Here is a 23246-nt window from a genome sequence, read left to right as displayed (position 1 = left end):
AGAAGGTCACACAAGGATCTTACGAGATCTTACGAAAACCTCCCCCCCGGGGGTGAAATGCGGGTTGGAAAGTTACATGAAAGTCCTATGTTTTTGAAGAGTTACACATAAACAAAAGGACATTAAAATGAGAGGACTCTAATAATCCGCATTCGCATCCGCGGATGTTAAAATATTGGCACCCGCGGATGTTAAAATTTTGGCATCCGCGGATGTGAAAATATTGGCATCCGCAACGAACCAAGTAGGTACCTACATAGTTAAAGACTCAGAAAATCAAAGATTTCCTACGAGGTCAGCACTCAGCATCCGATAGTTAAAAATAAAACAGACAGACAGATAGGTATATAAATATATCGTTTATTATAATAATATCACACTTTAAGTTATTTTAATAAGTAGGTTTATTTATAAGTTTTTAAGTACATGATAAAGTTAATATAAGTAGGAACTTAATTTTAAGATTTAGACATTCACTGTCACTATCCGAAGGATCCCTCTGGCATTAGGACACCTGGGAAATAAAATTAAATTGGTAAGTAAAATTGGACTAAGAGCCAGCACGTGCCAGACCTTCGTTATTTTATAAAAGCTGAAAGTCTCTCTCTAAATATTCTAAGGAAATTAGTAAAATCTAGACTGATATACCTATCTAATGAGCTCTATAAATTCGCATTTTTTATTTTAAGTATTTTGTGAAAATATTTGAAAAAACATTAACGGCAAACGGGTTATGTACGTACCTAAGATAGAAACTTAAATTTTTATTGTAATGTACCTAACCACAAATTCACGGTTTTCAGATTTTTCCCTTAGATACTTGAACTTCTGCAATGAGATAATGCTACCCATAGTACGCGACAAGTCAAATGGCAATCGGGATATGAGGCGGAGACACACACCGCATATTCGCACGTCACCCTCGTTCGCCCTCACCGGGTTAGCGCGGGGGCTGTGCGGGTGTGCGGGGCGTTCCCTCCCCGATTGTCATCTCCACCTGTCGCATACTAAGCATACGTTCCATGTGATTACTGACCTGCTATACAAGCTGTCATGAAGCAAATTCCGCACCCGGCGAAAAAGGCACGCACCGCAATCTGAAACAATTTATTTAAAAGATTTTATTAAGGGCTTATTCCACCTTCCTAAATCCTACGTCCTAAATGGACATAATATACTTATATATTTTGTGTTTACATATAATATATTAACTAAGGTATTCATTTTATAATAATTATTCTAGTACCGTAGCGTACCTATTCCACTTTTTAATGCACCTTACTCACACACTGGAAGAAATCTCTATTTGGAGATAAGCATTTCCAATGTAACTTTGAGCCTCAATAGCTCAACCGGTATAGGAGTGGACTGAAAACCGAAAGGTCGACGGTTCAAACCCCGCCCGTTGCACTATTGTCGTACCTACTCCTAGCACAAGCCTGACGCTTAATTGGAGAGGAAAGGGGAATATTAGTCATTTAATATGGCTAATATTCATTTTTTTTTTTTTTAAACTTTATTTATAAAATTTATTACTTCTATGTAACTACAATTTCGGTACTTGAAAAATAAAAATAAATAATTTAATTAAATAAAATGGTAGGTAGAGGTCAAACTAGCCAACTTTGCCTGGCCTGGCGCCCCTAGCCACGTGCCTAGTTTGCCTTAGGGATAATCCGCCTCTGGTAATGAATGAATGTACTTAGTACAGAGTTACTCACGCTAGACAAAGTCTCCCTCTGGTTGGGCGCCATGGACGCAATGGCGCCGATCATAATCCCGGCGGACGCGGGGTTTGTGAACCCACACAGAGAGTACGTCGCTATTAGCTCAGCTCGCGGCTGAAATACAGTAAAACAATGGTTAGAGTGAAAACAAAGTGTGAGGTCTCCCTTCAGCACGAGGGGTTGACGATAACCCAATCGGGGCTGAAAATTAGCGCAGTATAGGTACTTTCGCGTAGGTATGTGCAGGGTTTTTTTTTTTTTTAGATACAAGTTAGCCCTTGACTGCAATCTCACCTGATGGTAAGTGACGATGCAGTCTAAGGTGGGAGCGGGCTAACCTGGAAGGAGTATGGCAGTTTTTATTAAACCCATACACCTTTGGTTTCTACACGGCATCGTACCGGAACGCTAAATCGCTTGGCGGCACGGCTTTGCCGGTAGGGTGGTAACTAGCCACGGCCGAGGCCTCCCACCAGACCAAAGGGTGTATAGCATCATGCTGAGTTGGGACCTTTTTTTTCGGATTGTGCCACACATGACACAGTTTATTAGAGCACTTCAGTGTTTGAGGTGCCGGGATAACCAAACCCTTAGGTAGGTACTGGTGATGTACAATTTTCAAAAAAATAAAAGTTTTTTCTTTCTTTTTTATACTAAGAGGGTGGCGGGAAGTGGCTGGATGAGGAAGGCTGAGCACCTCGTCTTTTCGGGTTCCAGGGTTCCGTAACTCAAAAGGAAAAACGGAACCCTTACAGGATCACTTCGTTGTCTGTCTGTCAAGAAACCCACAGGGTACTTTCCGTTGACTTAGAATCATGAAATGTGGCAGGTAGGTAGGTCTTATAGCAGACATTAGGGGAAAAATCTGAAAACCGTGAATTTATGCTTACATTACATAAAATATAATTAAAATATTATGTTCATGAACAATTAATATTAAGTACTATTTTCGACTTTTAAAGTAAGATTACTATACCAAGTGGGATATCATAAAATGAAAGGGCTTTACTGGTACATTCTAAAACAGATTTTTATTTATTTTTAGGCATAATAGTTTTTGATTTATCGTGAAAAATGACGATAAAATACGATTGTATTACAGAACCCTCAGTGCGCGAGTCTGACTCGCACTTAGCTGGTTATTATTTACCGATATTTCGACTCAGTTGGTCACGACGGGAGACAATATCTACAATCTACAGTATAATATTTATTTATTTTATTTTATTATAAAGGCACACAAAACAGGTTTCAGCTATAAATGGACCAAATAAAAATAAAAAACAATAGATTAAGATCTAAGCGGTAACCCTTATCGTATCTTTTATCGTTGATCTTTAGAAGTTGATCTTAATCGTTGATCTTTAGAAGAAGACAGCAGATTTGTAGAGCACCGTCTCGGTCGTTGAGAACGACAAAGTTGGGTATGTGTGACAGAGACAACACTCTACAAATATGTTATTCTAAGGCCGATGTTCATCACTTTCGGCCGCGTACTGTAAGTACCGATAGTAAGCCCTCCTTCTTCATCTGCCCCATTCGCTGGTAGGCCACGAACTCGTTCACGATGGTCTTGAGCCCGATCAACGTGCCCACGTTCTCGCACTCCTCCCACGGAACCCCTGGAAACAACATCCACCATCACTAATCAGCAATGAGGAGATCCACAGGAGAACCAGAGTAACCAGCATAGCTCAGCGGGTTGCGAAGCTAAAGTGGCAATGTACAGGGCACATAATTTAAAGACCGATAGACTTTGAGTTCCCAAGGAGCTAGAATAGCGACCTCGTACCGGAAAACGTAGTGTAGGAAGACCCCCCACTAGGTGAACAGACGACATCCATTTTTGCTTAATCCTGGTAAAGAGGCAGCCTCAGAGACTTACCCAGTCATTAGTCAAATACCATCTTTCTCTATAACATATACCTACATGTTTCACCACAATATACCAGAAGAAATTAGGACATAAAGCTCACCCATTTACCAGCAAAGGGGTATGAAGATCTTGCTAAATATCCACTCCAGGTTGATGTCAGGAATGCCCAGCAGCCCCCCGCAATACCCCACTACGCCGTTGAGGAAGGCAATGAAAGGAGACGAGCACCACTAGATTGGCGATAATGGATAACCAGAGCAAGAACAAAGAGTGGCCAAGATTTCAAAGGGAGTTTAATTAGTCATTGTCGTCAGCATCTCAACCGATGGTCCTCCAGGCTCCACTGCTGGACATATCTGAAGCTGCTAAGGTATGTCTAGCAGTTCTTTGCGAAACGCGACGTTTTATTTGTCCCCCTAGTAAAAGGAAGATGTTATATGATGATGAAAAGGAATCAAACCTTTTTGATGGTGGTCATACATAGGGTCATATCCCTCACTAGAGATCCTTACGCATCCCTTAGACAGAACAGCATAGCACAGCAGAGATAGCTCTCTAGACCTCTGAACTAAGACCTGAGCTTTTTGTCTGGCTTCAGCCGTGGCTAGTTATCACCCTACCGGCAAAGTCGTGCCGACAAGCAATTTAGCGTTCCGGTACAATGCTGTGTAGAAACCAAAGGGGTGTGGGTTTATCAAGAAACTGCCATACTCCCGCTGAGACTGCATCATCACTTACCACCAGGTGAGATTGCAGTCAAGGGCTAACTTGTATCTGAATGATAAAAAAGGTGAGGGTGAGGTCACAGTTCAGAGGTCTGTCCTTTGATTAGGTCGCTACACACTTAAGTATGAAGAATAAGACTTACCCATCAACCAGCAAAGGGGTATGAAGATCTTGCCAAATATCCACTCCAGGTTAATGTCAGGATTGCCCAGCAGTCCACCGCAATACCCCACCACGCCGTTGAGAAAGGCGATGAAGGAGACGAAAAGGCCACTAGATTGGCGACGATGGATAAGAGCGAGAAGAAAGGGTGACCAGGTTTCTAGTGGCTCCAATATCACTGTAGTTTCATCCGCAGAAGACTATTGGAAATAGGTAGGTCTCTTATAGGGAGTTCCACACTATGGTATTCAATTTCTTGCTTCATCTTTCCATCTAGAGGGGAATTTACCTCGACTGCGTTTTCCACCCGTCTTTTGCCATGCCATAGACGTTAATTGGCCCTCTGATTATTTGTAGTTAGCTCTCTAGACCTCTGAGCTAAAGGTGAGGTCACAGTTTAGAGGTCTGCCCCTTGATGAGGTCGCTACACACTTAAGTGTGAAGAATAAGACTTACCCATCAACCAGCAAAGGGGTATGAAGATCTTGCCAAATATCCACTCCAGGTTAATGTCAGGATTGCCCAGCAGCCCGCCGCAATAGCCCACCACGCCGTTGAGGAAGGCGATGAAGGAGACGAAAAGGCCACTAGATTGGCGACGATGGATAAGAGCGAGAAGAAAGGGTGACCAGGTTTCTAGTGGCTCCAATATCACTGTAGTTTCATCCGCAGAAGACTATTGGAAATAGGTAGGTCTCTTATAGGGAGTTCCACACTATGGTATTCAATTTCTTGCTTCATCTTTCCATCTAGAGGGGAATTTACCTCGACTGCGTTTTCCACCCGTCTTTTGCCATGCCATAGACGTTAATTGGCCCTCTGATTATTTGTAGTTAGCTCTCTAGACCTCTGAGCTAAAGGTGAGGTCACAGTTTAGAGGTCTGCCCCTTGATGAGGTCGCTACACACTTAAGTGTGAAGAATAAGACTTACCCATCAACCAGCAAAGGGGTATGAAGATCTTGCCAAATATCCACTCCAGGTTAATGTCAGGATTGCCCAGCAGCCCGCCGCAATAGCCCACCACGCCGTTGAGGAAGGCGATGAAGGAGACGAAGGCCACGAGATTGGCGACGATGTTCAGCACCAGCGCAATGCCGTTGGTAGCTCCGCGAGTTGCTGCTGACAGGGCTGATTGGTCTTGTCTGGAAACATTTTATAATCGGTTATTTTATCGGTTTCAACGACAGAGACAACGCTCTGCGAAACCGCTATCTCTTTCTAAGGTTCGGTATACGATATTTCCTGCCGGGTACTGTATGAACCATGTCGCTAAAGTCTAAATAGACATAGTCGCTAATTGTGAGCCTCATAAGAAAACTCAGAGTTCATCAGCGGGCGATGGAGAGCTATGCTTGGAGTTTCTCTACGTGATCAAATTAGAAATTTTATTTGTCAAGATATTATGCAAATGCTGTGTACACATTTTATAGATACATTTTATCAGCCTGTGTTTTTATATAAGTGTCGTAGTTTGTGTTAAATTAATGTATTGTATGTGTTCCTAATAAAATAAAATAAATAAAAAATTGAAATGAGGATATCCATAGGAGAACTAGAGTAACCAACATAGCTCAACGGGTTGCGAAGCTGAAGTGGCAATGGGCTGGTCACATAGTTCGTAAAACCGATATACGTTGGGGTCCCAAGGTGCTGGAATGGCGACCTCGCACCGGAAGACGCAGTGTTGGAAGACCCCCACTAGGTGAACGGACGACATCAGACGAGTCGCAGGGAGCCGCTGCATGGCGGCGGCGCAAGACCATGGCGTGTGGAAGTCCCTACAAGAGACCTATGTCCAGCAGTGGACGTCTATCCGTTGTTGATGATGATGACTGTATAAAAAGTTGTGTTGTACCAACTTTTCCACAGACTGTATGTTATCGACGCTGGTGAGCGAGCGACGCGTCTCCGGCATCAGCAGCTTCGCGTAGCAGATCGCGGCCGGGGCGGACATCACGCTTGCCGTCACCAGGTGAGCTGGCTCAGCGCCGAAGCCGATATACGCCGCCAGAATTGTACCTGCAGGGAAGAACCACGAGATATTATACAGAACAGAACCAAGTCGATAACTGGATGGGTGACCGACTCCGGAGTTCCGAATTGTTTATTGTTTGATCGCGTCGTCGCGTACTATGCTATCTGCCCCGCCCTATAAAAGGCGCCCTAAGTACGTCCTTAACAATCCCGATGATCAAATCATGACCGACAGTGCTCCCTGTCTCGTAGGGCTACACAACTCAACCATATTACAGCATCGCCGGCGAAGACGAGGTCCCTGATTTCTAATCCACGGCCTCGGGGGCGTACGGACTAACCATTAGTCCAACTAATCCACCCATCCCAACGTCATCCTAAGCCGTGGTCCGAGCCTCACAGGAGGCGCCCTTAGGAGGACGCTGCCTCCCCGATCTCTCAAATTATTTCTTCGAGCCCCAGGACTCACCCCCAGTCGGAGCTTCGCGCTCGCCACCGTCCCCGGTGACGCTGTAGAGGCCAGTAGCCAGTATCGCCTACGCAGCATAGTCAATCCGAAACAACACAAAAAAATGACAGACACTACAGACAGACAGACAACGAAGTAATCCTATAAGGGTTCCCTTTATCCTTAATACCTTTGTCCTGTACCTCACAGGACCCTAAAGATTAAATTACTTAACTAAAAAAAATATGGGTTGAAATATTACTTGCCAGACACGGTCGCGAACCCTGACGCCATGACGACGTGCAGCTCCGATGGTGTCAGCAGAGGCAGGTACGGCTTGATGATCAGCACGGACTCCGACTGCAGACAGATTCCGTTTTTTTTTAAATAGATATAGCGAGCAAACGAGCAGGCGGGTCACCTGATTGTTAAGTGATTACCGCCGCCCATGAACATTCGCAGCACCAGAGGAACCGCCGATGCGTTGCCGGCCTTTTAGGAATTTGTTGGTCCGGCCCTTGAATAACCCCATGTTATAATCTAGTGGGAACACCGCCGATGGGAGTTGGTTCCACAGTTTGCACGTGCGTGGAAAGAAGGATCTGGCACAGCGGACGGCCGAAGTGCACCAGACACCCAGGTGGTGAGAGTGAAATTCCTTACGGTGGCGCGCGGTGCGGTTGTAGAAAAAAGAGGGTGGAATGAGGTCAAAAAGCTCTTAAGAGCACTCCCCATTATAAAGACGATAGAACACGCATAGAGAGCTAACGTCTCTGCGGTGCTCCAGGCTTTTAACGAGCCGGTTAGTTTGGTTTATTATTTTAACGTCCTCAGTTTCATGGGCTTTAGGGTTCCGTACCCAAAGGTTCCGTACTCAGACTCGCACTTGAACGGTTTTCTTATTTTCATTGTGGTTTTCTTATTTCATTTTCTTGTTTTCTTATTTTCATTCCTTATTTTCATTGTTCTTATTTTCAGGCTTGCGCTTGACGACAACCAAATCGGTCAACTGCGAGTTGGAGTAGGTTTGTTACGGTTCACGAGATACAGCCCGCTGATATACAGACATAGACGGACAGACGAACGGACGGACAGCGGAGTCCGAGACTGTAGATCTATAAAGTGCACTTTGACTGTGCTCAGACTTAAAAACAAGACAGATTTATGTAAGAGATACCTATAACTCTGTCTCGTTTTAACTCTGTATTAAGTCTAAGCTAAGTCAGAGTGCGCTCTATAGATTAGTCATAAAGAACTGCAACAAGAAGAACAACCCCAGAAGAACAACAGACAAGGCGCTTACTTGTCCAAGAAACACGTTTCCCACAGCTATGACGCTCTCACACACTGTGGTGGCGGTAGCAGTCTGCAGTAACCTCCCCAGCTTCAGGCAGAACCACTGCAACGCGCCCCAGAAGAACAACACCTCTACCAGCATGCTGAAGAAGAATATCACTGGGAGAGTCTGGAATAAAGAATACCTAAGTATCATACTAACGTCACAGAATAACAACAAAAAATATATGTGTTTCGCACGGGTGCAAATTTATTTGCGCTCGAGTCTTTGAATTCCTCGCTTCGCTCGAGGTTCAACCTTAGAATCCTTCGCTGGCTCGGAATTCAATACAAACTCTCGGGACAAAATAACATCTTTGCACCCTTGAATAACAAATAACTAATTTTGTGCTGATGTTAATTTTAATGTCAGAGTGTATATTATTAGAATGCAAGTTAACAAGCTATTTGCCTGTCAGAAGCGATGGGACTGAACTTCGTGAGTTTTTTAGCCGGTAGGAGTCTGACATTACCACTGGGCTCCCCCGTGGCCGGTAGTATTCCCGTGGCCGGTGGTATCCATGATGTTTCCTCACGAAAAAAAGGGTGTCTCAGTAGGAAACTTAGCAATTTAAAAGTCTGAGGTACTCACACTAAACGCAAACACCTTCTCATCTCTGACGAGCATGTCCCCGAAAACGAACGCTGCACCGTCCACACCATATGACAGGAAAGTGGCTACCTGAAAGAAAAATAAATCATTTCATAGATCTTAGTGATGTTTTTTGGTAGGAATTCCTCAAAATAAATCTATAAGCATATAAAAAGACTTGTCCTGAATGATTGATTAACTAACTGACTGATCTATCAATGAACAGCCTAAACCGCTGGTGTGCTGTGGGCCAGTACATGTGTATATTGCTGTATGTATTCCTAATATTCCGCTGCCAAGCCCAACGACTACCGAATTAGAACCCTCGTAGCTTTAGTTTTACCAGGAAGTATATATCCTCTTACAAATCATCAACATATATCAACAGCATATATCAACAGCAGACAATCAAAAAGTGTAAATATTCCCTATTTTGAATAAATTATTTGACTTTTAGATATTGGGATCCCAAGGTGGTAGAATGGCGATCTCGCACCGGAAAGCGGTGGACAGACGACGTTAAAAAAGTTGCAGGGAACCATTGAACTCAGGCGGTGCAAGACTGTGGCGTGTGTCCACATTCACTGCATGTCTAGCATTGAACGTCTATCGTTTACTAATGACAATAAGATCACAGAGCTCACTACTACGCCAGGGTTACTCTACATCAGTCAGGGTCCACTTCACCTTGTTACCTTGTCAGAAAAGCACTGCAAGGCGTACCGGCCAGCGTCCCAGCGTATGAACAGTACACCAAACAGGAACTGTATTAGAAGACCCATGATGACGGTGCGCCAGTTTATTCTCCCAGGACTCGACGAGAACACAAACGCTGGAAATGTTGAGCAATTTTTTATAGTGAAGGTTGTTTAGCCTAGTTGTGATAACCGATCAATCAATTGATCAGGGAGCATTAAGACGGAGCCGCAAGCCGCAGCAGAAATGGTTGAAACCGGTAAGCGACGCAAGTATACCTCTCTTAGCAAGAGAGGCAATACTTACTTGCGTTTTTGTTCCGTTGGCCGAGGATACTCTGGGGCCATGGAGGAAAAATTTCCTCATCTACCTCACGTGGTGAAGAAGTGCTGGCTCAATTTATTGCGCAAAGAATCAGCCTGGCTGTCCAGTGCAGAAATGCAGCCAGTATTCTTGGTACCATTCCACGCGGGCGTGATTTGTTTAATAATGAGATAAGGCTAGCTTTAAGTTTTATTGTAACATTTCCAACAAAAATAGACACGACTTACCGAGAAGTAAAAGTACCGAGAGTCCAAGCAAAGAGATGAGTCTCTCTGGATAGTGTCTGGTGTCCCAGTAGAGGAAGAATGCTATCCCGGCGACTATGGCCAGGGAGAAGCACCACTTGAATACACTACAACGAAACATAATTTACATTTCTTCGTCGATCATCATCATAATCAACGACCGATAGAGGTCCACTGCTAGGGAGAACCAAAGTAACCGACATAGCCCAATGGGTGACAAAGCTGAAGTGGCAATAGGTAGGGCAGGGTCCATAGTTCAAAAAACCGACAGATGTTGGGATCCCAAGGTGCTGGAATGGCATATTTTACCACTTTGGAAGTGTCTCTCGCGCAAACTATTCAGTTTAGAAAAAAATGATATTAGAAACCTCAATATCATTTTTGAAGATCTATCCATAAATGTCCATGCATGTCCATACATCCACCTATCCATACATGACGAATCTATCCGTTTTTATATGGGTTCCGTTTTTTGCCATTCGGCTATGGAACCCTAAAAAGACTGAGATGCCGTCCACCTGAGCCTACTCGTAAGCTAGGAGGTTAGAGAGAGAATAGATAGTCAGAGATGAGACTCACGTGATCTTCCACAAGTGAAAGGCCACACCCTCGACGCGGGACCACACTATGGCCTCAAACCATTTCCCGAAGAACCTCTTCACCACCAAAAAGTAGATCACGAAGAAGTAGATTATACTCAAGAAGGCGATCAGACTGCCGAAGCCAAAGCACAGTTCTAGAGGTTCGTTAGCTGAAAAAAATAAGAATCTAAATATATAAAAGGAAAGGTGACTGACTGACTGACTGATCTATCAACGTACAGCTTAAACTACTAGAGGGATCGGGCTGAAATTTTGCATGCAGATAGCTATTATGACGTAGGCATCCGCTAAGAAAGGATTTTTGAAAATTCCACCCCTAAGGGCATAAAATAGGGATATGAAATTTGTGTAGTCCACGCGGACGAAGTCGCGTGCATAAGCTAGTAAAATATAAAAATCGTAACTAGGTACTTAGGTAGGTAGTCAATAAAATTTAGAATAGGGGATTGTTATAGACGCTGTGATAGCCTCGTGGTTAAGATGTCGGCGTCGGCTTCCTATTCGGGAGGTTCAGGATTCAATCCCGGGCACGCATCTCCAAATTTGATTATGTATTTGAGTTATGTATTTAAGCAATTAGGTAAATTACTATTACTATTATTATTACTTTGTAACTACAATTTTTGGTACATGAATAATAAAAATAAATAAATAAATAACCAATAGAGACGAAATAGGTACCTACTCGAAATACTAAGACGAAATAATATAAGTAGAGATGAAAACCTCAATGAGCGTTAACTATTTTGAAAACATTTTGGAATTGAATTTCGAATGTTTTTGAAAACATTTTGGAATTGAATTTCTTAAATGTTTTAGAAAACATTTTGAAATTGAATTTCAAATGTTTTAAAAACGTTTGTGATTGGTTGGTGTTTAAAAATGGTTAACGCCCACTAAGATCATCTCTATCATTTGTATAGGATCACGTAACAAATACTAAGTTCTATCCGTGGATAGGGTATAAATTAGATAGAAAAGACCCTGTCGAGAATCGAACCTGGACCACTGGAGTTTCACTTTATCCTAAGCTGTTGCCAAACATGAATACTTACTGTAATTAATCCAATAATACAAGCAGCCGAAAAAGAACCCTATCACCAGGCCGTTAAAGATGAATATCGAGATGGTCCTCATGGCTGAACCGTTGTTCTTCACAAAGTCCTCGGTAGAGTTGCCTACCCTCGTTAGAGTCAGCTCTAAACATCCACTTGGCTCGTACTCCAGATATTCGAAGGTTGTCTGGAAAAAATGGCATTTTAGAGTTTAGAGTTTATTAGCTTAGTAGTTGATGCCCACGACTTCGTCTGCGTGAAATTAGGTTTTTTAAAAATCCCGTGGGAACTCTTTGATTTTCTGGGATAAAATGTAGCCTACGTCACTTTCCAGGTCTTTATCTATACCAATGCAAAAAAACACGTCAATCCGTTGCACCGTTGCGACGTGATTGAAGGACAAACCAACAAACTAACAAACAAACACACTTTCGCATTTATAATAAGTGTACCTACTACCTACTGATTCCCGCAACTACGTTTGCGTGGACTATACAAATCTCAAACCCCTATTTTACCCCCAGAGGGGTTGAATTTTCAAAAATCCTTTCTTAGCGGATGGCTACGTCATAATAGCTATCTGCATGCCAAATTTCCACCCGATCCGTCCAGTAGTTTGAGCTGTACGTTAATAGATCAGTGAGTCAGTCAGTCAGTCATAAATTTGTGTAGTCCACGCGGGTGAAGTCGCGAGCATGAGCTAGTCCCATATAAAAGACAAATACGAAAATCTCAGTGAGCGTTAACCATTTTGTGTTACCAACCAATCACAAACGAAACTAGGTATGTTTTCGAATTGAATTTCGTATGTTTTTTGAAAACATTTTCGAATTGAATTTGGAATGTTTTTTAAATATGTTTGTGATTGGTTGGTTACTCAAAACGCCCACTGAGGTTTTCGCCCTTGTTATTTGTATGGTATTACGTAGCAGATAGAGTCCCATACTAACTTTTTTCATGGATAGAACACTTATGGTACCTACCTATTTAGTTAAGTGTGTCCTAGTTATGGATGTAAAAAAAATTCATAAACGTTCGTAAATTTAACCAATCACAACAAGTATAATCTTATTTAATTTTATAAATCACAACACTCAAACACACACACACACACAGACATAAATATGTATTTATATAAGCATACCTAACCTAATAAGAAATTATGTTGATTTAGTAGGTACCTTCCTAAGTAGTTAACTGACTAAGGATTTCGGTACAATAAAAGTAAATGTTACTAGACCTAGTTAGCCTTTAAAAAATGGATCGCGAAGGTTATGAATTGCGTTTACTTTGGCATTAAAATGGTCAGCATCAAATGCAAGTCTTTGTATAGTACCTAACTAGTAGGTACCTACTTGAAGCTGTGATAGCCTAGTGGTTAGGAGTTTAGGACGTCCGCCTTCTAATCGGAGGTCGGGGCACGCACCTCTAACTTTTCCGAGCTATGTATTCAAGCAATTAGGTAAATAGAGACGAAATATTAGAAATGCGAAGGCAATATAATATACAGATGAAAACCTCAGTGGGCGTTAACTATTTTGAGTCACCAACGAATGCCAAACGAAATCATGATTTCGAATTGAATTTCAAATGTTTTTGAAAACATTTTGGAATTGAATTTCGAATGTTTTTGAAAATATTTTGGAATTGACTTTCAAATGTCTTTGAAAACTATTTGGAATTTAATTTCCAATGTTTTTAAAAACATGTTTGTGATTGGTCGGTGTCTCAAAATCACGCACGCACCTCTAACTTTTCCGAGCTATGTGCGTTTTAATTAATTAAATATATCACTTACTTTAACGGTGAAGGAAAACATTGTGAGGAAACCTGCATGCCTGAGAGTTCTCCATAATGTTCTCAAAGGTGTGTGAAATCTACCAATCCGCACATGGCCACCGTGGTAGACTATGGCCAAAACCCTTCTCACTCTGAGAGGAGACTCGTGCTCTGTAGTGAGCCGGTCATGGGTTGATCATGATGATGATGATGATGACCTAGTTGAATGAAACTGAAAGTCAATATTCACGAATCGATCCAACCGGAAAAAAACCTAGGACCAAGTGTAAATGGTAAACCTAACCTAATGTTTACTCACATTTCCGTTCAAGATTTCGGGATTTTTTTCAGAATTTTCCATTTCCAAGTCGTTCCCGTCAGCTCCGGCCTGAAATCAAAAAACTCGTCTTTATCTCAAACTACTTAGCTTGTGCCCGCAACTTCGTCCGCGTGGACTACACAAATTTCGAACCCCTATTTTACCCCTTTAGGGGTTGAATTTTCAAAAATCCTTTCTAAGCGGATGTCTACGTCATAATAGCTATCTGCATGAAAAATTTCAGCCCGATCCTTCCAGTAGATAAAATAAGAGTGGTAGTAAAATGTTTCCGCAAATTATAAAGAATCTTTGAATCTTTAGTTTGAGCTGTGCGTGGATAGATCAGTTAGTCAGTCAGTCACCTTTTTCTTTTATATTTTTTTTATGTAACTACCTACGAGCTAATTATGGACAGGTCGATATGGCAATCGGGGTATGAGACGGGGGACGCCCCGCACACCTACACGTCGCGCGTCGCTCGCGCTATCACGCACCGGGTTAGCGCAGTTGCTACGCGGGTGTGCGGGAAAACCCTACCCCGATTGCCATCTCGGCCTGTCGCTGACTAGTATCTAAGTACCTACGCTACGCATCGAAGCACAATTAAAATTATTGTTTTAATCTCTCAATCATTTTGAACTATGTAAATCTAAAAATCATTAAGCACAATGAAAATTAATGATCTAAAATCTCAATTAATTTTCACTTTGTAACTAAATCTAAAAATCATTAAGTAAGACAAAATACTTAAGTAGGTATACTTAACACACACACACACTAAGAGTCGCTTAATCGGTACTTAAGGTATTTATTAGTATGGATAAGGAATGCCTTAAGTAACGATTAAGCGACTCTGAGTGCGGCCGTAACAGCCGTACTCAGAGTCGCTAATCGTTACTTAAGATTGAGTTAAAACGAGACAGATTTATGTGAGAGATATAGCTCTGTCTCGTGTTAACTAAACTTAAGTAACGATTAAGCGACTCTGAGTACGGCTGTAAGTCTTGTAAACTAAGTAAGTAAATGAAAAACTATACTTCTTACAAGTACCTACCGACTTCAAGTCCTCAACACACAATCCAATTAAATTTTCACACTGTTTTATTATTAAAAACAAACAAGTGACACATTTTAAACAAACTGGTTATTATATTAAACAATATTGTTTAAAAAAACAATGTTCCGATAAACAAAACAGGTTGACTCCTTACAATCAACAGAAATACCTAGCAATCAATCGTGAAACAAAATTGTACAATCGATAAAGTTTATTAGCTTCCTCGTAAAAATTCATCGATATATAACTTATATGTACTTACCTGCCTAACCTACCAATGACGTACTGAAAGTTAGAATAATTATAAAATAATAGCTGATGCCCGCGACTTCGTCTGCGTGGAATTAGGTTTTTTAAATTCCTGTGGGAACTCTTTGGTTTTCCGGAATAAAATTCCGGAAAAAAAAGTCTATGTCCTTCCCCGGTATGCAAGCTATCTCTGTACCAAATTTCGTCAAAATCGGTTGAACGGATGGGCCGTGTAAGCCTAGCAGACAGACACACTTTCTCATTTATAATATTAGTATGGATATGTACTTACCTGCCTAACCTACCAATGACGTATTGAAAGTAAGAATAATTATAAAATAATAGCTGATGCCCGCGACTTCGTCTGCGTGGAATTAGGTTTTTTGAAAGTCCCGTGGGAACTCTTTGATTTTCTGAGATAAAAAGTAGCCTATTTCACTCTCCTAGGATTTACCGTTATTCGGTCTTTCAATAACATAATCACTAGGTAGTGTCATAAAACGGAGTATAAAATAAAAATATTTTCTACTTCGTGGTGATAAACATTTATATAGGTAACTAGATGATGCCCTCGACTTTGTCCGCGAGAATTTAGGTTTTTAAAAATCGCGTGGGAACTCTTTAATTTTCCAGGATAAAACGTAGCCTATGTCCTTCCCCGGACTGTAAGCTATCTCTGTACTGAATTTCACCAAAATTTTTGTTGTTGCTGTTGGCACACGAGTAGATATTATAGGCCAGAGGGGAAGCTTCACACTAGCTCACGCACACCACGACGTGCCACGGACGCTCAGTGCGCCCAGTTTGGCTGCAAACGGAGCGTCCGTGACACGTCGTGGTGTGCGTGAGCTGCACTAGAGTGAGTGAACCTACAGCCAGCCGCTAGTATGAAGCTTCCCCTCTGGTCTATATAATATCTACTCGTGTGCTGTTGGGCCCTGATTGACAGACAGACACACTTTCGCATTTTAGTATGGATCATATAGCACAAAGCAATTAAGGTATAAGTACATACCTATTACCTTTTTGATGCGTTTCAGACGTGACTTTTATTTAAATAGGTTTTGATTTACTAGCTAGTAGATAACTGCAACTTTGTCTGGCTTTATCAGAGGTTGTTATAGTTTTTATGGATTTGTAGGGTTCCGTACCCCAAAAGGAAAAACGGAATCCTTATAGGGTCACTTTGTTGTCTGTCTGTCGGTCTGTCAAGAAACCTACAGGGTACTTCCCGTTGATCTAGAATCATGAAATTTGGCAGGTAGGTAGGTCTTATAGCAGACATTAGTGGAAAAGTCTGAAAATCGTGAATTTGTGGTTATATCACAAAAAAATATTAAATTGTGGTCATGAGCTAATAATTAGAACTTATTTTCCATTTTCGAAGTAAGATAACTATATCAAGTGGGGTATCATATGCAAGGGCTTCACCTGTGCATTCTAAAACAGATTTTTAATTTTTATGCATCATAGTTTTTGAAATATCGTGCAAAATGTCGAAAAAATACGACTAACGATACGAGTAACACGGAACCCTCGTTGCGCGAGCCTGACTAGAACTTGGCATGTTTTTTTTAAACGTGTTCAAATTACACTTGACTAATAGCACTAGGCTAGGTGTACTGTATAATATTATACTTATCTAACCTACTTAGGTAAACCTATAGGTACAAAAGTTTGTTGGGTCTTCTTAGACCTGGGCGTGTTTGGAACCCTCGTAACTTTACCACCGGGTGAGATTGCAGTTAAGGCCTAACTTGTATCTGAGTTAAAAATAAAATAAGAACCAAGTTTCGTCAAAAAGATAAATAAATTAACTTACCAAATTTCTCTTCCGAAAATCCTCCGTCGTCATTTTGACTAATTAAGTACTTAGATTTCACTTTTCTTCGGCGCGTCAGTTTTCTCCTAAAGTTATTGATTTAGTTTTGTGGTTTCATAAGAAACATTTTTACACTGTTTTCTCTACAGAACAAAAAAAACTGTTGCCACTTAGTTCACTTTTGTATTTTTCATTTTTGATTCACTATTCTCACTATTCTCGGGTGAATCTGAAAATAATGCAAGTTTATTATATTTTATTAAAGCTGTCTACCTAAGTAGCTACAAAATTCGAGGGCCTCAATAACCGCTAAAACCGGAATAAAATCCGAGAGGTCAAAGGATTTAATTTACGCGATTTTAATATCTTACTCATGCAATATGAAACAAAAATAGTATTGTAGCATACCTAAAGCGTAATTTTTATGTGCCAAATAAATGTTTGAGGAATAAAGACGTTTTCAGGTATGATCAAAAGTTAAGTTTCGGACATCGGATCTGTATGAACGCCTACGTGATAAAAGTCTATAGATTTATTATTTAATAAGTAAGTAATAACAAATCTAGGATATTTGATTGAATTGTCACCCATGAGTGGCACATAATGTCTTATCCATACTAATATTATAAATACGAAAGTGTGTCTGTCTGTCTGTCTGCTTGCCTTTCACGGCTCATCCGTTCAACCGATTTTGACGAAACTTTTGTACAGAGATAGCTTGCATCCCGGGGAAGGACATAGGCTACTATTTATCCCGGAAAATCAAAGAGTTTCCACGGGATTTTTAAAAACCTAAATCCACGCGGACGAAGTCGCGAGCATCATCTAGTCACCCATAAGTGGCACATGGTGACATGATGTCTTATATGAAATATATTAATTTCATTTAATTCTCACTTATTTCGTAACTAGCGACCCGCCCCGGCTTCGCATGGGTGCAACGTAGATACTAATGTGGTGTCATTGAGGTGTCATTGCCTCGGAAACTCTCAAATGAGAGGATTTTTTCCGACCTAATTCATATTACTTCAATAATTTCTCTAGGGATCTCTAATTTTTGAGAATTAAACTATAGCTATAAACCTTCCTCTTGAATCACTCTATCTATTGGTGAAATCCGCATTAAAATCCGTTGCGTAGTTTACAAGATCTACGCATTCATGCATACATACATACATACCTAGATACAGACGCGGGAAGCGACTTTATTTTATACTATGTAGAGATACTTAAGTATAAATATAAAATTGTATTTATGTAATTGTAGGTGTCTATACTACGCGACAGGTCGAAATGACAATCGGGGTGGGGACGAACCGTACACCCGCACGTCCCCCGCGCTAACCCGGTGCGGGATAGCGCAGGTGACGTGCAGGTGTTCCGGGTATCCCCCCGCCTCATACCCCGATTGCCATCTCAACCTGTCGCGTACTATACCTACCTAATTACCTCAGAATTTGAGGATAAGAATCTTTTGCAAACCGACATAACAAGTTTTAAAAATGCAGTAGGTATTTTTATTTTTACTCATACCTATCTACTTACTGTATTCCTATAAATAACTAGCTTATGCTCGCGACTTCGTCCGCGTGGACTACACAAATTTCAAACCCCTATTTCACCCCCTTAGGAGTTGATTTTTCAAAAATCCTTTCTTAGCGGATGCCTACGTCATAATAGCTATCTGCATGCCAAATTTCAGCCCGATCCCGATGATGATGATGATGATGATTCACTTTTCCAGATGTTACTTATCCAAGATACACTTTCCTTTAAAGTTAAGTAACACTTAGACATACTTACTTAATTCACAATAAACTATTTTTTTTATATAATTTAATGAAAGCAAATGGTTAATAATTAGAAAGTTGTAATAACTTCGAATTAATACTAAGCACTAGCTAATATAATGATGGCAAATAAATTAAAATTTGATTGTTTATCAGTTATCAGTTATTATCAATAGTTATTTATTGATAGATCGATAATTTTTTGTTAAGTATTCAGAATTCGGGTCATAAATACCTGTATAATCTACCTTTGTAAATGATACGACGACCATCTTAAGAGCTTGGTGGACTTAGATCAAATAGTTGATACAAATGTTATAAACCAGCTGATGCTCGCGGCTTCGCGCGCGTACATTTAGGTTTTTGAAATCCCGCGAGAATTGATTTTCCAGTACAAAAGTAGCCTACAGACATATAGTGTGTTATCTATGCTACAGACCACCACCTATAGACGCCTAATAGCCGAACACCCCGCTCGCCAAGCAAGCACACACACAAACCAAACGTTCAGTACCCACATTCCGCACATTGTTTTGATTAAGTGACTTTTAAGTCCACCAATCACAACAAAGCATTCTTCCCTGTCCCCCGCCAACATTTTACGATTTTGTTTCATGCAAAACCTTGTCGTACTCTAGGAGTTTAATTCTCTGTGATAGTAGCCCGTCCCAAATATCTCAGTACCACATTTCGTAAACGCATTGTTTAAAAATCCCGTGGCATTGCGATTTAAAAATGCAATTCCTTACAGCATCAGGGTTGAGGTGTTGGGTCCTCGAGTTTAACGATAAAGCCGTTACTTGGTACCTGCAATATCAATAATTTATAACCGACAGTTTCTTAATTCCATTAGTTTTGGTGGTCAGGTCCCCTGCAGCATCAGGATTGAGGAGTTGGAATCCAATTTTTTTATGGGACAATGTTGCAAAGTTTCTCTATCAATAAAAAAAGACGATTATTTTGGAAGACCTATTTAATAATCACTGAGAAATAATTTATTTTACTACCTAGTCAAATTCCCAATTGTAGGAACGCTGAATTCAGAAATAATATCTAATTCTCAAAATGATCCAGCTTGGGATACGAAGTTCAATCCCAGGACATCAAGTACCTACCTACCTAATTACCACTGCACTATAGAGTTCATCAAGTGACGTAATTATGTTAATTATTAGTGTCGGTTTCGGCGTCAATGTACGAGTCGATAAAAGAGTAAGACAATGCCGTAACAAAGCCGTGTTAATATTGAAAAAACCGGCCAAGTGCGAGTCAGACTCGCGCACTGACGGCTCCGTACTACAGTCGACATTTTGCACGATAAATCAAAAACTATTATGCATAAAAATAAATAAAAATCTGTTTTAGAATGTACAAATAAAGCTCTTTCGTGTGATACCTCACTTGGTAATCTTACTTTGAAAGTTGAAAATTACGAACGTTACGTAAGTAGGTCACTCGAAGTCAATGCCGCGTCGTAGGCGAGGCATTGACCCGAGTTTTGCACGTTATACATTGCGAGTTTGAAAAATACTAAATCACAAACTACAAAATGAGGCTAATGGTTATTGAGATTGGATTGTGTTTAGGTAAGTAGTACATATAACAATAACGCTAAGTTTTTGCTAGCGTTCTGGTTACATCCTATATAACAGTTATAAGGATACACAACACAAGCCCGGCTGAGATCTGTGTTTTGAACATTGCGCAGTCATACGTCTCGTGTTCAGATTGGACTACCTACGTACGTACGAGTACCTACTTGTTTTGCGCACACTGTACCTAAGTCTATTAAATAAAAATAAAAAATAATTCACGTGACCTGAATAATATCCTATTGCCCGATAAGACTATCGCAGATTGTTAAAATTATAATCCTTAATACAGTTGCCACACATAACACATAATATATACATATACACATAGGTACCTACATGAAAATGTTAAGTATATTTTTATCTTATTTATGATGAATGTATACTAATATTATAAAGAGGTAATTTTTGTAAATGTTTGTAGAGGGTAATCTCTGGAATTACTGAACCGATTTTGAAAATTCTTTCACCAGTAGAAAGCTAAATTGTTCCTGAGTGACATAGGCTATATTTTATTTAAACAGAAATTAGGGAGCCCTAAGAAAATTGTAATAAGCTACCCGTGCGAAGCCGGGGCGGGTTGCTAGTACTAATGCTACGTAATAGGCAGGTCCTAAAAATCGCGGCACTGATAGGTACTAAGTAAGTAAAAGATAAATAATAATAATTTAAGACACGTTGTTAACGTGCTATCACCTATGACGTGCTAATCTTAAAGAAAACCGGCCAAGTGCGAATCACTCACGCACTGAGGGTTCCGTACTACAATCGTATTTTATTTTATTTTATCGACATTTTGCACAATAAATCAAAAACTACTTACTAGATCTCGTTCAAACCAATTTTCGGTGGAAGTTTGCATGGTAATGTACATCATATAATTTTTTTAGTTTTATTATTGTCTTATTTTAAAAGTTACAGAGGGGGGGACACACATTTTACCACTTTGGAAGTGTCTCTCGCGCAAACTATTCAGTTTAGAAAAAAAAGATATTAGAAACCTCAATATCATTTTTAAAGACCTATCCATAGATGTTTGATGAAAAAAAAAATTTTTGAGTTTCAGTTCTAAGTATGGGGAACCCCAAAATTTATAGTTTTTTTCTACTTTTGTGTGAAAATCTTAATGCGGTTAACAGAATACATCTACTTACCAAGTTTCAACAGTATAGCTCTTATAGTTTCGGGAAAAAGTGGCTGTGACATACGGACGGTCAGACAGACAGACAGAAAGACATGACGAATCTATAAGGGTTCCGTTTTTTGCCATTTGGCTACGGAAACCTAAAAACCAGCCAAGTGCGAGCCAGGCTCGCGCACCAAGGGTTCCGTACTACAGTCGTATTTTTCGACATTTTGCACGATAAATCAAAAACTATGATGCTTAAAAATAAATAAAAATCTGTTTTGGAATGCACAGGTAAAGCCCTTTCATATGATACCCCACTTGATATAGTTATATTACTTTGAAAATTGAAAATAGGTAGGTACTAATTAATAGTTCATGACCACAATTTTTAAGTGATAGAAATTCTTCCTATTCACTTACACTCTTAAGTCTTTCTATTAATGAAAACCAGAATTAAATCCATTTAGTAGGTACACATGACGAGCCTTTTAGCAAGACTAAGTACATAGCTGATTTCACTTCACACGGTAAAGAGATACTTATTATTAGGTATTAGGTATTTATTATTCAAAACACGTCGTATTATAATGAGATTTTATGTACACGACTCTTCGCGACAAGGATACGCGAGTAACTGACAAAATTATACAACAGTGGAAATTGTTATTTAAATTACTGATACGTACTTAGGGCTGTGACTCTGTGAGAGCGTTTTTCTATCGAGCTGCTATAATGATGAATTATTTTAAAATCGTACCGAAAGACGTCGGGCAAGTGTCCATCCATCCAAATGTCGTCGACAATCCATCTACACTCTATAAGTAGTTACACGCACATAACATTTTGATTTTTGCGTCATGATATGTATTAGGTTAGGTATCTTAACGCAAAAGACGATAGAAACACTCAACGATCTAGCTAGCGCGAGTCTATCACTGATTTTAGAGTTAAATAAATCTATCTACTACGGAAACAAGATATAAAGCTCAAAAACTAAAAATAGAATTTTTTTTTCTAACACTTTTTAGGGTTCCGTACCTCAATAGGAAAAACGGAACCCTTATAGGATCACTTTGTTGTCTGTCTGTCAAGAAACCTACAGGGTACTTCCCGTTGACCTAGAATCATGAAATTTGGCAGGTAGGTAGATCTTATAGCTGACATTTGGGGAAAAATCTGAAAACCGTGAATGTAGGGTTAGATCACACAAAAAAAAAATTGTGGTCATGAACTAATAATTAGTATTTTCAACTTTCAAACACAACTTTTATAATAAAATCCCGCAAACTATTTTGGACTTACCTTTGCACAAGTTTAAAAAATCTATTAAAAATATGCTCCTGAAAAAAGCATATTACACAATTGAAGACTATCTAAATTTTTTTAATGATAAAAGAGCGTGGATTTGACCTGCAGCTCGTTCCAGCAACGCACAAGACTGCAAATACTATTTTATACGTGGCATAATCTTGTACCTATATCAAATATTTGAAAAGAGCAACCGCCAAGTTTCTTGCTGGTTCTTCTCGGTAGGAAAGGCATTCCGAACCAGTGGTAGATGCATCTGACTATTCGTAAGTACTTGTAAAGGTTTATTCGAATAAAAAAGATTTTTATTTTTTTTTATTTCAAAGTGAGTGACTATATCAAGTGGAGTATCATATGAAAGGTCTTCACCTGTACATTCTAAAACAGATTTTTATTTATTTTTATGCATCATAGTTTTTGAATTATCATGCAAAATG

The 23246-nt window shown here is 40.0% G+C and overlaps 1 protein-coding gene across 1 annotated transcript; it reads right to left on the bottom strand.

Moving 5' to 3' along the window:
- Nucleotides 1–340: 340 nt before the first annotated feature.
- CNT2 (Concentrative nucleoside transporter 2) lies at nucleotides 341–22117 on the bottom strand. The gene is made up of 16 exons (XM_034982460.2): nucleotides 21922–22117; nucleotides 16991–17219; nucleotides 13863–13931; nucleotides 11765–11951; nucleotides 10687–10858; nucleotides 10090–10214; nucleotides 9538–9674; nucleotides 8843–8932; nucleotides 8219–8380; nucleotides 7182–7275; nucleotides 6353–6512; nucleotides 5424–5635; nucleotides 3234–3349; nucleotides 1722–1841; nucleotides 1037–1097; nucleotides 341–514 (listed from the first exon to the last, which is right to left on the bottom strand). Exons 2-16 carry the CDS (start codon nucleotides 17021–17023, stop codon nucleotides 483–485), a joined length of 1770 nt encoding a protein of 589 aa, XP_034838351.1. The 5' UTR covers nucleotides 17024–17219; nucleotides 21922–22117; the 3' UTR covers nucleotides 341–482.
- Between the last annotated feature and the right edge of the window lie 1129 nt (nucleotides 22118–23246).

This window comes from Maniola hyperantus, chromosome 27 (assembly GCF_902806685.2).
Source record: "Maniola hyperantus chromosome 27, iAphHyp1.2, whole genome shotgun sequence".
Lineage (NCBI taxonomy): Eukaryota > Metazoa > Arthropoda > Insecta > Lepidoptera > Nymphalidae > Maniola > Maniola hyperantus.
The sequence above is the reverse complement of the archived record's forward strand: the minus strand, read 5'-3'. Positions and strand labels throughout refer to the sequence as shown.

What these genes read in the sequence shown, in the direction of transcription:
- CNT2 (XM_034982460.2), bottom strand. Translation starts at nt 17,023, where the DNA reads ATGACGACGGAGGATTTTCGGAAGAGAAATTTG. An exon ending in AGAAGGAGGGCTTACTATCG is followed by an intron (nt 1,842 to 3,233) that starts GTACTTACAGTA and finishes ACTGTATTTCAG; the next exon opens with CCGCGAGCTGAGCTAATAGC. An exon ending in AGAGGGAGACTTTGTCTAGC is followed by an intron (nt 1,098 to 1,721) that starts GTGAGTAACTCT and finishes AAATTGTTTCAG; the next exon opens with ATTGCGGTGCGTGCCTTTTT.